The 13649-nt window shown below is 36.4% G+C and overlaps 1 protein-coding gene across 8 annotated transcripts in view; it reads right to left on the bottom strand.

Annotated features, from left to right (window-relative positions):
- The window catches only part of NUP98 (nucleoporin 98kDa), a 100932-nt gene that overhangs the window by 32978 nt on the left and 54305 nt on the right, over positions 1 to 13649 (bottom strand). For all 8 annotated transcript variants that reach the window (XM_015562189.1, XM_015562191.1, XM_006761044.2 and 5 more), the window contains 5 exons: positions 10968 to 11155; positions 6602 to 6718; positions 4867 to 5162; positions 2097 to 2210; positions 1056 to 1194 (listed from right to left, as the gene is read on the bottom strand). In XM_015562189.1, coding sequence (XP_015417675.1) covers positions 1056 to 1194; positions 2097 to 2210; positions 4867 to 5162; positions 6602 to 6718; positions 10968 to 11155 — 854 coding nt within the window. The remainder of the gene's footprint in view (positions 1 to 1055; positions 1195 to 2096; positions 2211 to 4866; positions 5163 to 6601; positions 6719 to 10967; positions 11156 to 13649) is intronic.

The following is a 13649-nucleotide window of genomic DNA, read 5'->3' on the forward strand; positions in this document are numbered from 1 at the left end:
TAACAGGTGTTTTTTTTTAGTGGAATCTTTAGACCTTCTTCATGTAAGATCAAATCATCTCTGAACAGAAATAATTTTACTTCTTCCTTTTGAATTTGGATGCTTTTTACTTCTTTTTCTTACTTAATTACTCTAGTTCTGATTTCCAGATTAGTTATAGAGTTGTTCAGATCTATGGGTTTCTCAGATACAACCTGGTAATTCCCTTCTAGCGCTAGGTTGTAGTAGAGTGTCTTTATTTTGAAATGATATGAATTTTATCAAATGCTTATTCTGAACCAATGGAGATTATCATGTGGTTTTCTTCATTCTGTAAATGGGATGTACTTACACTGATCTATTTTCGTGTGTTGAGTCATCCTTGCATTCCAGGAATAAATTCCACTTGGTCATGGTGTATAATCCTTTCAATGTATTGTTAAATTCTGTTTGTTAATAATTTGTTGAGAATATTGACATCAATATTCATCACAATATCAGTCTGTAGTTTTGTTACAATGTCTTTGTCTAGCTTTGGAATCAGGGTAATGACTACCTCATAGAATGAGTTCAGAAGCATTCCCTTCTCTTCAATTTTTTGTAAGCCATTTGACAGGATTTAGTGTTAATTCTTCTTTAAATGTTCAGTAGAATTCATCACTGAAACCATCTGCTCTTGCCCAGCCAATCTTGGTAGTTTGTGAACATAAACAATTTTAACTGTGGCCCTTTCACTTGTCTAAGAGATATCAGAGGCTAATATTTCACACTAAAATATAGAGAAAGGCTTAAGCATAGTCACCACAAAAAGTGTGAAAAAAAAATAAACTACTACTTAAATTGTTTTTAGAAACTAACAGTTGGACCTGATAATATTAGGGGAAAAGAGATAAGAAGTCATAGTGTAGCATTTATCATTTATACTTTTACATGAAAGTAGAGAAACAATTATTCCACACTGTATTGTAAGTCAAAAAAGCAAACTGCAGAAAAATGTATACTATGAACACATCTGTGTTGTCAGAAATAACTGCAATTTAGCTGATTTTTTTCTAAATACATAAATAAGTTCATACCTATTTAGTCCTTCACCCACAGGAGGTTTTTGGTTATCATCTAAATAGACAATAACTTCTTTCCTTCGGATATGTACAATATCATCCAAATTTAGATTTGTCAAATTCACTTCTCCTTCAAAATAGATTGAACCATAACCTACAAGTCAGAGCAAATAGTTAAAAACTCATCCTGTATAGAGGGCAAATACCTACATTAAACTTCTAATTATCAGAAGGAGCAAGCTGCTTTAAACATTAATATTTTCAATCACCCAACAATATCACTGAATGGGTTATTTCATCCATAATATGTATGGGTGACACCAAATACACTGTTATCTGGTTTAACATCAGTATTTCTATACCATTTGTTATCCTCAAAACAGCCTTCTTAAATCTCTTACCAAAGACATATATAGCTGCTATATAAACAACCCTTAGAACAGTGGTTCTCAACCTTCTGGCCCTTTAAATACAGTTCCTCATATTGTGACCCAACCATAAAATTACTTTTGTTGCTACTTCGTAACTGTAATGTTGCTACTGTTATGAATCGTAATGTAAATATCTGATATGCAGGATGGTCTTAGGCAACCCCTGTGAAAGGGTCGTTTGACTGCCAAAGGGGTTGCGACCCACAGGTTGAGAACCGCTGCCTTAGAATCATAGCTGCAGTATGAGTTAAGCTACCTGTGCCTTTTTTTTGAATACGATACCTGTTTTTCCTCAAAGAAAATTACATTTGTAATAATTTAATAATATAAAGTTGAACCTAAATATTACCCATCTTTTGTTAACTATTCAATTTTTTCACGTAGTATTCCTTGCTGTCTACAGTATTTTCTTTAATTGTAGAAAACTACAATGAGCAAAATAGCTACCAAAGAATGTTATAAGGCTCTAGTCTTGTTTTGTTACTTGTTTGCTATTCAGGCCAAGGTGGGTTCAAATGTAGGGGGGAAAACGGATTCAGCTATCAAGAGCTTTCCTTTATCTAATTACAAAAATAAGGTGCAGATCTTAGGCTTATATACTACTAACTCCTAAACTCATACTCACCTTTACGACCAATAGTGAAGTCAGAGACAATACATTCTCCTTTTTCATTGGTAATTTTAGCAAGGTCATCTATCGATGGAATAGTATAGTAACCAACCTTAGTGAGAACAATGCCTATGATAAAAGAAACAGAAAATATCGTATTAATTGTGACTGTCCTTTTCACCGACACCCATTAAAAACACTACACTATGAAAGGCATTCTATAAAATACATTCCAGGGAAAGTTTGCTTAATCTTTTTTTTTTTAACCTGAAGATACCAAAACCCAGAGTGGAATGAAACTGCTTACATAGTAATTCGGTTGTATACATGAAACTAAAACTCCAAATCCAGTACTTTGAAAAATTTCTACATGAGAAAGTCCAAAAGTCAAATGGAAACTTAAAGGTCTATATAACTAGTGGTTTTTTTTTTTAAGTATTAACTAGGTAGATTTCTGAAGAATTCGAAGAAAGTAGAGCACTGATGTGCTTTTTCTAATCACTCCTTGTTCCATTTATATGTAGAGGTCCGGCTAACCTGCTCTATGAGAGAAAACAATTTAAGTTCAATATCAGATTAAACTCCAGCCACAGCAATGCCCACGTGTATCATTAACTTGTGTCTGTACTGGCAAGGTTTAAAGGGTTGTTAATTCTGGGAATGAAATTTTAAATTGGGAAGTGGTGCCCAGCTGGTGTGGCTCAATAGTTTGAGTGTCAACCCACGCACCAAGAGGTCACCAGCTCAATTCTGGGTCAGGGCACATGGCCAGGTTGGGTTTCTATCTCTCTCTCCCCCCATCTCCCTTCCTCTCTCTCTCAAATCAATAAAAAACAAAAACTTAAGTAAATAAATAGAGAGGTGGCAAACAAGGTCAATGAGAAAACTAAAAACAAAAAAAAATCTAGGCTGGATATGTGGAAAAAAAAAGGGAGAATCATAATGAATTCATGTAGATATATACACACAAGTATATAAACTTGGGATTCTTAATGTGAAAGTATAAAATTGTTTCCTTAGGGCACCAACTGACAAGAAGAGTTGGCTTACTTTAAAAAAAAAGAGTAAATACACACTAGTGGCCTGGTGCACGAAATACATGCATGGGGTGGGAGTGGGGTGTATCTCAGCCTGGCCTGCACCCTCTCCAATCTGGGACCCCTTGGGGGATGTCCAACTGCCGGTTTAGGTTCATAAACCAGCAGTCAGACATCCCTCTCGCAATCCAGGACTGCTGGCCCCTAACCGCTCACCTGCCTTACCAGCCTGATTGCCCTTAACCACTCTGCCTGCTGGCTTGATTGCCCCCAACTGCCCTCCCCGCTGGCCTCATGGCCCCCAAGTGCCCTCCTTGGCCGGTTCCCTTTTATTAGTGTGTGTGTGTGTGTGTGTGTGTATGTATATGTATGTGTGTATATATGTATGTATATGTATATATATATACATATACATACATATATATATATATTATTGATTTTAGAGAGGAAAGGAGAGTGATAAAAACATCACTGATGAGAGAATCATGAATCGACTGCCTCCTAAACGCCCCACACTGGGGATCAAGCCTGCAACCCAGGCACATACATGTGCCCCAACAGGAAATTGAACCATGACCTCCTGATTCATAGGTTGACGCTCAACCACTGACCCACGCTGGCTGAGCAGAGTTGGCTTACTCTTAAATGCTTTGAACATTATATAAGGCAGTAAGATCACTATGTATAGAAAAACTTTACAGACATTTCAAGAATCACTGTAAAACCCAACTGTTCACTAACAGAAAATGGATTAACCAAATGTGGCATATTTACATACTGAAATGTTATTGAGCAAAAAGTGTTAATACGTAAGTCATGGATGCAATCTGATAAATTAAGAGTCAAAAAGAATATGTATATATGATCCCATTTACATGACGTTCAAGAACAGGCAAAACTAATCTATGAGACAAAAATCAGACTGTGATTGATTTCTGGGGATTGTGACACAAGTACTATCTTGCCAGAGTAAAGAAATGTTCTAACTCTTGACTGAGGTATTAGACATATGAATATATGTGCCAAAATTCACTGAAATGAACACAAGATCTTTGTACTTCACTATAATTTATACCTCTATTTTTTTTAAAAAGGTAATGATATTTATCAAAGCCCAAATTGAGATGTAATATCAACACACACAGATGAGGCAAGCTCTAAGTATTCAATCAAGACATTCTAATCTTATAGTTTATATTAGTTGTTTCATCAATTAGTTGGAAAAAAAGTTAATTAGTTCATTATGGAGGACCAGAGGAGGGAAGCAAGCAAAGAACTGAGGTGATGATTAACAACCATAGCAACAGCTATCATTTGAATGCTTACACATGTTAGACATTATGGTCTATATACTTAAATCTAATTCTGATCTCAAACACCTTATATGATAAGAAATAATTATCACTATCATTTTAATTTAAAAAACTATTAAGTAAACCATGCAAATTTATAAAGCTAAGGAAAAGTATGAGGATAGTCTCCCTGGCTATAAAATTTTGGATCTTTAAACTATACCAGGATAATTAAAATGACATGAATTTAACTACTTCAAAGTTACAAAAGTATGTGAATATATAAATTGACCAAAGTATAAGTGGAAAGTTTTAAATGTTAACTTTTATAAAATGCAATAAAAAACATTTAAGAGTTTAGATAGATGACTTTCATTCTGTTGAAAATCTGTGACAAACCACAAGAAATTTCAAATGATTGGTAAGACATTAGTCATGTACCAAAATGAACCTGACCTGCTGGATGCATATTGTAAGTACTATTTTCTATTTCTTCCCGGTCATCCTGCAGTGACTCCTCATGAAAAGAAGTCTCTTCACTGCTTCCTTCCAGCCCATTTCGCAAGGCAGCACGCATGTTCAATGCAACAATGGTATCATCCACACTGCTGCTGTTATTGTGTTTATTTCCAGCACTCTCTGGGGTTTGAGGAATGGGTTTTGCAATAGGATTAGCATAAAAACGTGACATAAGAGAATCATCATGTCCATCTTGCTGATGATTCTCATCGGGTTTGCTCAGGAAACTGAATCTAAAAAGGGAAAGTAAAAACAGTATCTTAACCCCTTGTAGTAGTAGTAACAATGATAACAGCTAACCCTTACTGAGCCTTTACTAGGTGTCTGACACTATTCTAGGTAATTCCACATATTAAAAATTCACTTAATACTTACTGTCATCTGGTAACACAGGTTACTATCATTCTCTCTAGTTTATAAAAAAGACAACTAAGATACAGAAAATAAAGCAACTTGCCCAAGGTCACAAACCTATAAATGCTACAGTTGGAATTTTAACCCAGGAAATCTGGCTGTAGATTTTGTGCTTTTAACAGATCTATTTTCATGAATAAATGGCTCTGAGCATCAATTTTTAGTTTAAAAAAACAAGGTGCTTTACTATATAGGGATCAAATAACCAGTGGTGAGTTTCAAATTTTAAAAACTAAAAAAGAATTTAATTTTTAAATATAATCATCAAGATATTAGAAAATATTTAGTAAAAATAATTCAAACTAAAATTTTATCCAAAGAGAAAAAAACAGAAGATATATATAAATAAATTTTTCACTGAGTCATTCTGAAATAGTAATAGCAAATAATCTAAATGTACTCTAATAAAGAACTGATTAAATTATATAGTTATTAAAAAAGGGGCAGATGTATTCATATTAATATAAAATGGCATTTATAATAAATTAAATAGAAATAGAAAATCACAATATATATCATTCATGTATAACCTCTATAATGTTTATCTGTAAGAATATACTTATAAACAGATTTCTAGACTGTAAGAGTATATATCAAACTACTAAAGATTAGTGCATATACTTCCACTTCTTTCTTTATACATTTTATATATTTCTATAAGTTATTTTTCTTTTATTTGGTTACAATAACTATCGTTCCAGTACTTTTCATAAACAAAATATTCCTTATTTTAGGGGAGGTAAATGTCAAATGTATGTTGACCCTGTTCAAAATGATATACATGGCTATCAAAATAATTTTGCAAGATTGAATCAGAAGAGCTCCAATTTTTAAGGTCTAAAGAATTAAAAAAGCAAAAATATGATTTAATTTTTTGGTGCTCATCTGCTATAATACTTATACACAACATTCGCCAAGCTTCATAAATTTTCATAGAATGAATAAATTTTAAGCTCAGAATCTTTTCAAAATGGGAATAGGGCCCTGGTTAGTTTGAATCAGTGGATAGAGCATCCACCTACAGACTGAAGGGTCCCAGGTTCTGTTCCCGGCGAAGGGCGCATGCCCGGGTTGTGGGGTCGATCCCCAGTAGGGAGAATGCAGGAGGTAGCCGATCGATGATTCTATCTCATCATTGATGTTTCTGTCTTTCTCTCCCTCTCCCTTCCTCTCTGAAATTAATTTAAAAATATATTTTTTAAAAAAAATGGGAATCGGGAGCTCTACCAGAAACAACCCAAACCAGAATTCAGTTTACCTCTCTCCATTTTCTGGATAATCAGATGGTGAAGCTAGATCTTCTGAATCGTGATTAACAGGAGAGAAGAGATTGCTATTGTTAAGGTTTTTCAAAACCAACTTCTTAATGCTTTTCCTATAAAGAGACCAAAAGGTAAAAAAGGTAAAAACTTCAGGCACACAGTTCCCTCACAGACATTATCTTAAAAACTGGAGTTGAAAAAGGCACTCATATTCAATTCTTATATATTTAAAAACTAGAGGCCCAGTGCATGAAATTCATGCACTGGGAGGGAGGAGGGTGTCCCTCAGCCCAGCCTGCATCCTCTCCAATCTGGGACCCCTCAGGGGACATCCCTCTCACAATCCGGGACTGCTGGCTCCCAACCGCTCGCCTGCCTGCCTGATTGCCCCTAACTGCTTCTGTCTGCCAGCCTGATCACCCCCTAACTACTCCCCTGCCAGCCTGATCGACAGCTAACTGCTCCCCTGCTGGTCTGATTGCCCCCAACTGCCCTACCGTTGGCCTGATCGACCACAACCGCCCTCCCCTGCCAGCCATCTTTGAGGGCAGGGCAGTCAATTAGCATATCCCCTCCTTACTGGCTGTGGGTGCTGCCATCTTTGCGATGGCATGAGGGTCAATTAGCATATTCCCACTTGATTAGATAGGATGACCTAACAAGTTCATTAAATTCATCAATTCTTCCTATAAATACATGACTAAAACATAAGGTCCCAAATATATTCCACTCTGGTATCTGGAAGAATAAACCTGACCACATTCAAAATAAAGTGGAAATTCTCCTGGAAAATATTTTTCATGATTCTCTGAACCACTGAGAACTTTATCCAAACAGTCAACTCATCACACTATATATTATATTTCAATTATTTCTCTACATGTCTTCTCTCTTTAAACATTTTCCTTCTTTTCTTTTGGCAGTAAGGATGTATGACTATCTCTTCCCATAGAACTCAGCATGTTGCCCTGAAAAAGTAGGTAAATAGATACTTCTTGACTACATGAGAAAGATTTTAAAAATAAGATGACAAGAGTCAGGCCAGTGTGGTTCAGTGGTTGAGCATTGACCCATGCACTAAGAGATTCCTGGTTTGATTCCCAGGTAGGTCACATGCCCAGGTTGTGGGCTCGATTCCTGGTGGGGGCTGTGCAGGAGGCACACAATCCATGTTTCTCTCATCAATGCTCCCCTCTCTCTCTCTAAAAAAAAAAAAAATGATGATGCCCGGCTGGCGTGGCTCCGTGGTTGAACATTGACCTGTGAACCAGGAAGTCACCGTTCGATTCCTGTCAGGACACATACCTGGGTTGCGGGCTCGATCCCTAGTAGGGGGAGGCAGGAGGCAGCCAATCCATAATTCTCTCTCATCATTGGTGTTTCCATCTCTTTCTCTCTCTCCCACCCTCTCTAAAATCAATAAAAAAATATTTTTTAAAAAATGACAAAAAACCCTGATATCCAAAGATGCAAATGGCCCTAGCCAGTTTGGCCTGTGGACCGAAGGGTCCCGGATTCAATTCCGGTCAAGGGCACGTACCTTGGTTACAGAATCCCCACCCAGCCTGGGCCCTGGTAAGGGCACATGTAGAAGGCAACCAATCGATGTGTTTCTTCCATTCTTTCACATCAATATTTCACTATTTTTACCTCTCTCCCCCACTCTCTCTAAGAAATCAATGGAAAAATATCCCCAGGTGAGGATTAAAAAAAAAAAAAAAAGGATTCAAAGATGCAAATGATCACAAATACCTAAAAAGTTCAGGTTTGTATATAGCAGGTTTACTTAAGGACAAGAACCTCCACAGTATACAAGCTTCAAGTAGAAAAACCAATAGAAGAGATCTTAACACTCAAACTCACGGGATTAACTAATGTGCTTCATTCCTTTAAAAAAACACACACCAAAAAAACACTAAACTATAGGTAGCAGACCACTCGTATATGACAGCCAACAAGTTATAAAAAAATTACTGAACCAGCCAACTTGGGGGACAGTGGCACAGGGAGGTGTCTGGTACTTAGGGTTGTTTTTCTGCTGGGGACTTTTCTGATTCCAAGGGGAAGGCTAAGAGGCTGACAGGACATTTTAAAGTCTTGTGGGATTACGGAGACAGAAACTGGAGTCCAGAGCTACCAAAAGTGTGGAGGTACCAGAGAATGCCACTCATTTTGTGTTGAGACTTGGAAAGTATCTACCTCTATAGTTAAAAGAAAACTAAAAGAGCCCTGGCCAGGTAGCTCAGTTGGTTAAAGTGCCATCCTGTTATGCCAGGGTTGCTGGTGAAGACACATACAAGGGTCAACCAATGAATGTATAAATAAGTGGAACAACAAATCAATGTCTCTCTGAAAGCAATTCTTAAAAAACAAAGTAAATAGCACATGAGTCTGGTCACAAGTTCAACTGACTCATTTCAATAAGCAATTTTCATTAAAAAAAAAAATCTTTTCTGAAGGTCAGTATCATCATACTTGAACTCCAATTATTGCCACAGTTTTAAAAATACAAGTGACATAAAATAAAATTTTTAGAAGATTATTAAATCTGGCCTGTGTAGCTCAGGTGATTAGAGCACTGGCCCACGCAAAGGGTCATGGGTTTGATTCCAGGTCAAGGGCACACGTCGGGGCTGCAGGTTCAATCCCTGCCCACGTTAGGGTGCGTGGGAAGGCAACCCATCAATGTCTCCCTCTCACATCGATGTTTTTCTCTTTCTCTCCATTCCATTCTCTCTAAAAATCAATGGAAAAAATATCCTCAGGTGAGGATTAACAAAAAAGACACACAACAAGCCCTGGCTGGTGTGGCTCAGTTGGCTGAATCCTACAGAAAGTAAGTTATCAAACATTATCAGGGTCCTTGGAAAAGAACAGAAGACAACCTGAAAGGGCACCTGCTTGCCAAAGATGGGGCAATTTGATCATTAAAAAACAGTAACTGCCATGGACTGGAACATAGTCACAGAGGAGGAAAGAGAAGAGGGATTGATAAAATGTTTCACGTGAAAAACATACAACTAGAAGACAAAGAACATAAAACAGTGTCAGGCAAAAGTAAAGAGGACTGGCATTAGAAATATCAAGTCAGACAGGTACAGAGAACAGACATAAGAAGTCAAAGAACAGAAGTGTGTAGCAAACCTCAAAGAAACTGGTGAAAGTACCCTGAGAGATGGTTGGACTGGTGAATCCAAGCTCTTTTCAACAACTTTGTGTCAAAACATCTTAGCAGTGCTGGGGACATAAACGTGAATAACACGCAGTCTCTGCCTTTAAAATAAACTAATGCTATTCTAAGAAATGTATAAAAATTGAATTTTCCATCTTTTCGGAAGCAGCAGCCCACCTTATTTTTAAGGAAAGAAAAGAATGGTAATTTTTAAACTTATCATTCATAGACGAAGAACTGCAAGAGATGAATCACCACTTTTGCTCCACAGCAAAAAAAAAGAACAACCCCTTTTCTTTCTGATTAGAAAAGTACTTGCTGCTTTAAAAGCCTTTGTCTGTGTCTAACTATAATCTCAAAAATAAACAACCCAGAAATAAAATGCCCTGAAGTTACAGTTTCATATGTTAACTATTAAGAGTTTAGTATGGCCGAAACCGGTTTGGCTCAGTGGATAGAGCGTCGGCCTGCGGACTGAAAGGTCCCAGGTTCGATTCCAGTCAACGGCATGTACCTGGGTTGCGCGCACTTCCCCCGTGGGGGATGTGCAGGAGGCAGCTGATCGATGTTTCTCTCTCATCGATGTTTCTAACTATCTCTATCTCTCTCCTTTCCTCTCTGTAAAAAATCAATAAAATATATTAAAAAAAAAAAAAAAGAGTTTAGTATGTATTTTTCTTTAGGGTTTTTCCATGCATATATCAATCTCTAGAGTACTTGCTCTAATATAAAATTTAAATGTAATTTTCTATGTTTACCAACAACTCTTCTATATACGATCCTGTATGTTTTTCTGTGTGATTATTTTACTATTGATTCAATAGCTCTATGTGTGGGAATCAAAATTATATACATTCTTCTTAATCAGTTTGGCTAACTGTATTGTAAGAAAATAGTGTCTTCTGCTTAAAATAAAATTATGTAAGCATTAACATCTAAAAAATAAAACAAAAAAAATGTGTATATAAAACTAAGAGCATATTAATTAAAATATTTTAATGTTAACTATGCTATCCTTGAAAAGTGGTGAGGCCATTTTTATTCTCTAATGTTCTATAATTTTCAAATAAAAAATAACTGTATAATAATCCAATTATAAATAATAAGAACTGTTTCACATACAACTATAAACCCCTTTTTGTCCCACGCTATATTTTACACTTAATTTATGTTAACAAAAATAAACTCACTTGGGCATGAATGCTCCATTGGCTAAGGATGGTTCATCATCATCCAGTCCATCAAAGAGCTGTGACTTGGCTGTGCCTGTTGTTTGTAAAGCCTTTGGTCGGACTCTGGTGGCAGGGCGAGGTGTCAGTTTATAATGAGTGGGTGTAGTGAGAGCCTTCTGGGCAGCTGGATTTGTTGGTTTCAATCTCTGAAAAACAAAAGCATCAAGAAAAGAAAGTTCTAGATTAACATGTTACGCACCCAGCCTGTTTTGTCTTTCAGACGGAAAGTATAGTGTCAGTCACCAGTGACTGACTGAGCGTTTAACGTGTCAACTCTAATATATGATTTTGGCCTTAAAAATCAGATCAGAATGGAAATCTTATCTCTACCATTAACGTGCTAGATACCTCTTGAAGTCTTGGCTTCCAGAAAACAAGAATTCCAGGTAAGTCTTATGTACTCCAAGATACACAAGAACCAATGCTCAAAACATAGCTACAGTATGATTTAACAAGGAAAACTATCCACTTGCAAATGGTCTTTTACATGGGGACCATAATGTCGCTTTAAAAAACCACTTACACAAATAGTTTGTACTTTCATAAATGAAGCTTGTCTTCATTATGTCCTTTCCCTTGACTAAAATTTTGTTGGATCTAAATGTAAGCTGGAATGATATAGCCCATGTTAGCTACTTTAGTGGTAGCTATCCTAATCAACCTAAATTATATTTCAATAGTTCCTCACCCAAGGATATGTTTTTTTTATTGATTTGAGACAGACATCAATTGGTTGTCTCTCATATTCCCCCACCACTGGAAATTGAACCCACGATCTGGGTATGTGCCCTAACCAGAAATCAAACCTGACACCGTTTGGTGTACAAATGACACTCCAACCAACTGAGCCACACGGCCAGGACCAGCAGTTTAGTCCAAAAAAAAGATGGTAATATTTAATATATTTATCTTAAGAAAATGTATTTTTTAAAAAAAGAATTTTTAAATAAAACTAAAAATCATATGCTTTAAGGAAACAGACACAGCTATGAATTAATGTTCAACTTCTATGCAATCCAAATCACTCTTAAAAAACAGACAGATACAGTGGGGCCTTGAGTTACGAGTTTAATTCGTTCCGAGACCGAGCTCGTTAAGGAGCTCGGTAACTCAAATTACTCTATCAACTCAATGCAAAAAATCAGCCGAGAGACAGTTGGTATCTCAAAAAATTCGTTAGTCGGGACACTCGTAAGACCCCACTGTATTAGCTTGCATTTATCCATCATTTAGCAAACATTGATAATACCATGAATCAAACATTAAGTACTGGGAATAAAAATAAATTACTTTCCTTGATTTTTGAGGAAATTACAAGTTAGTGGAGGAGACACACAACTAAATTAAGTCTCCAGAGTTGATTTTGATGGCACCTTTACTATGTTTCTATAGTATCTTCAGGATGTTATATGTTTGTTTTCTTTAATAGTATACACTGGATACAGTATACACCAACTGAAATAATGGAAACATATAAAACACGTCACAATTTGTTTCTCTTCACAATGTAGACTGTTACACTTCAGTAACACTGTACCTTCCCAGATCATTGTGATCTTTTACAATTCTGTGCCTTTTCTTGGAATGTCTTGACCTCGATCTACCAACTTCTACACGCATACAGAGTTAAATGTTACCTCTTCTGAAAAGCATTACAAAATTCACTCAAAAATCTATGCTCTGTTATATTTTAACTTCTATTAAGATAAAAAGTAACTTGCCGGGACCGGTTTGGCTCAGTGGATAGAGCGTCGGCCTGCGGACTGAAAGGTCCCAGGTTCGATTCCGGTCAAGGGCATATACCTGGGTTGCGGGCACATCCCCAGTGGGAGATGTGCAGGAGGCAGCTGATCGATGTTTCTCTCTCATCGATGTTTCTGACTCTCTATCTCTCTCCTTTCCTCTCTGTGAAAAATCAATAAAATATATTAAAAAAAAAAAGTAACAACATAGAAGTCACCACTTTAACGCAAACCATTAGGTGGTTTTATATTTATAAGGTGTACAATAATTACTGCTCCCTAACTCCAGAACATTTCCCTCACTTCACAAAGAAACTCTGTACCTCCCAATTCTCCTTATCCCACAGCAAACATGAATTTACTTTCTGTCTCTATAGATTTGCCTATTCTAGACGTTTTACATAAATGGAATCATTAGGCCTTATGTGTTGCATTGCATCTTTCAACTAGCATGTTTTCAAGGTTCATCCATATTATAGTACTTACAGTATCAGTACTTTATTTCTTTTATGACTGAATGATATTCCACTGGATAGTTATACAACATATTGTTTTTCCATTCATCAGCTGATAGGATTCTCTATTATTACATACACTGAGTGGCCAGATTATTATTACCACCTGACGTTAGTAGGCAAATTAGCTATAATTTCACGCTGAAGTTGCTAGAAGGCCAGACCATTATAAATAGGAGGGCAAGTTGTTTACCACAACAGTAGAAGTGATTTTTTTTCTGAGGATATGGGTAAACAACGTGATTTAACAGAAATATATAGTATACACCAACTGAAATAATGAAAACATAATAATCTGGTCACTTTGAACGTGGGATATATATATACTGAGTGGCCAGATTATTATGACCATCTGACGTTTGTAGGCAAATTATCTCTCAATG

This window comes from Myotis davidii, unplaced genomic scaffold (genome assembly GCF_000327345.1).
Source record: "Myotis davidii unplaced genomic scaffold, ASM32734v1 scaffold1377, whole genome shotgun sequence".
Classification (NCBI taxonomy): domain Eukaryota; kingdom Metazoa; phylum Chordata; class Mammalia; order Chiroptera; family Vespertilionidae; genus Myotis; species Myotis davidii.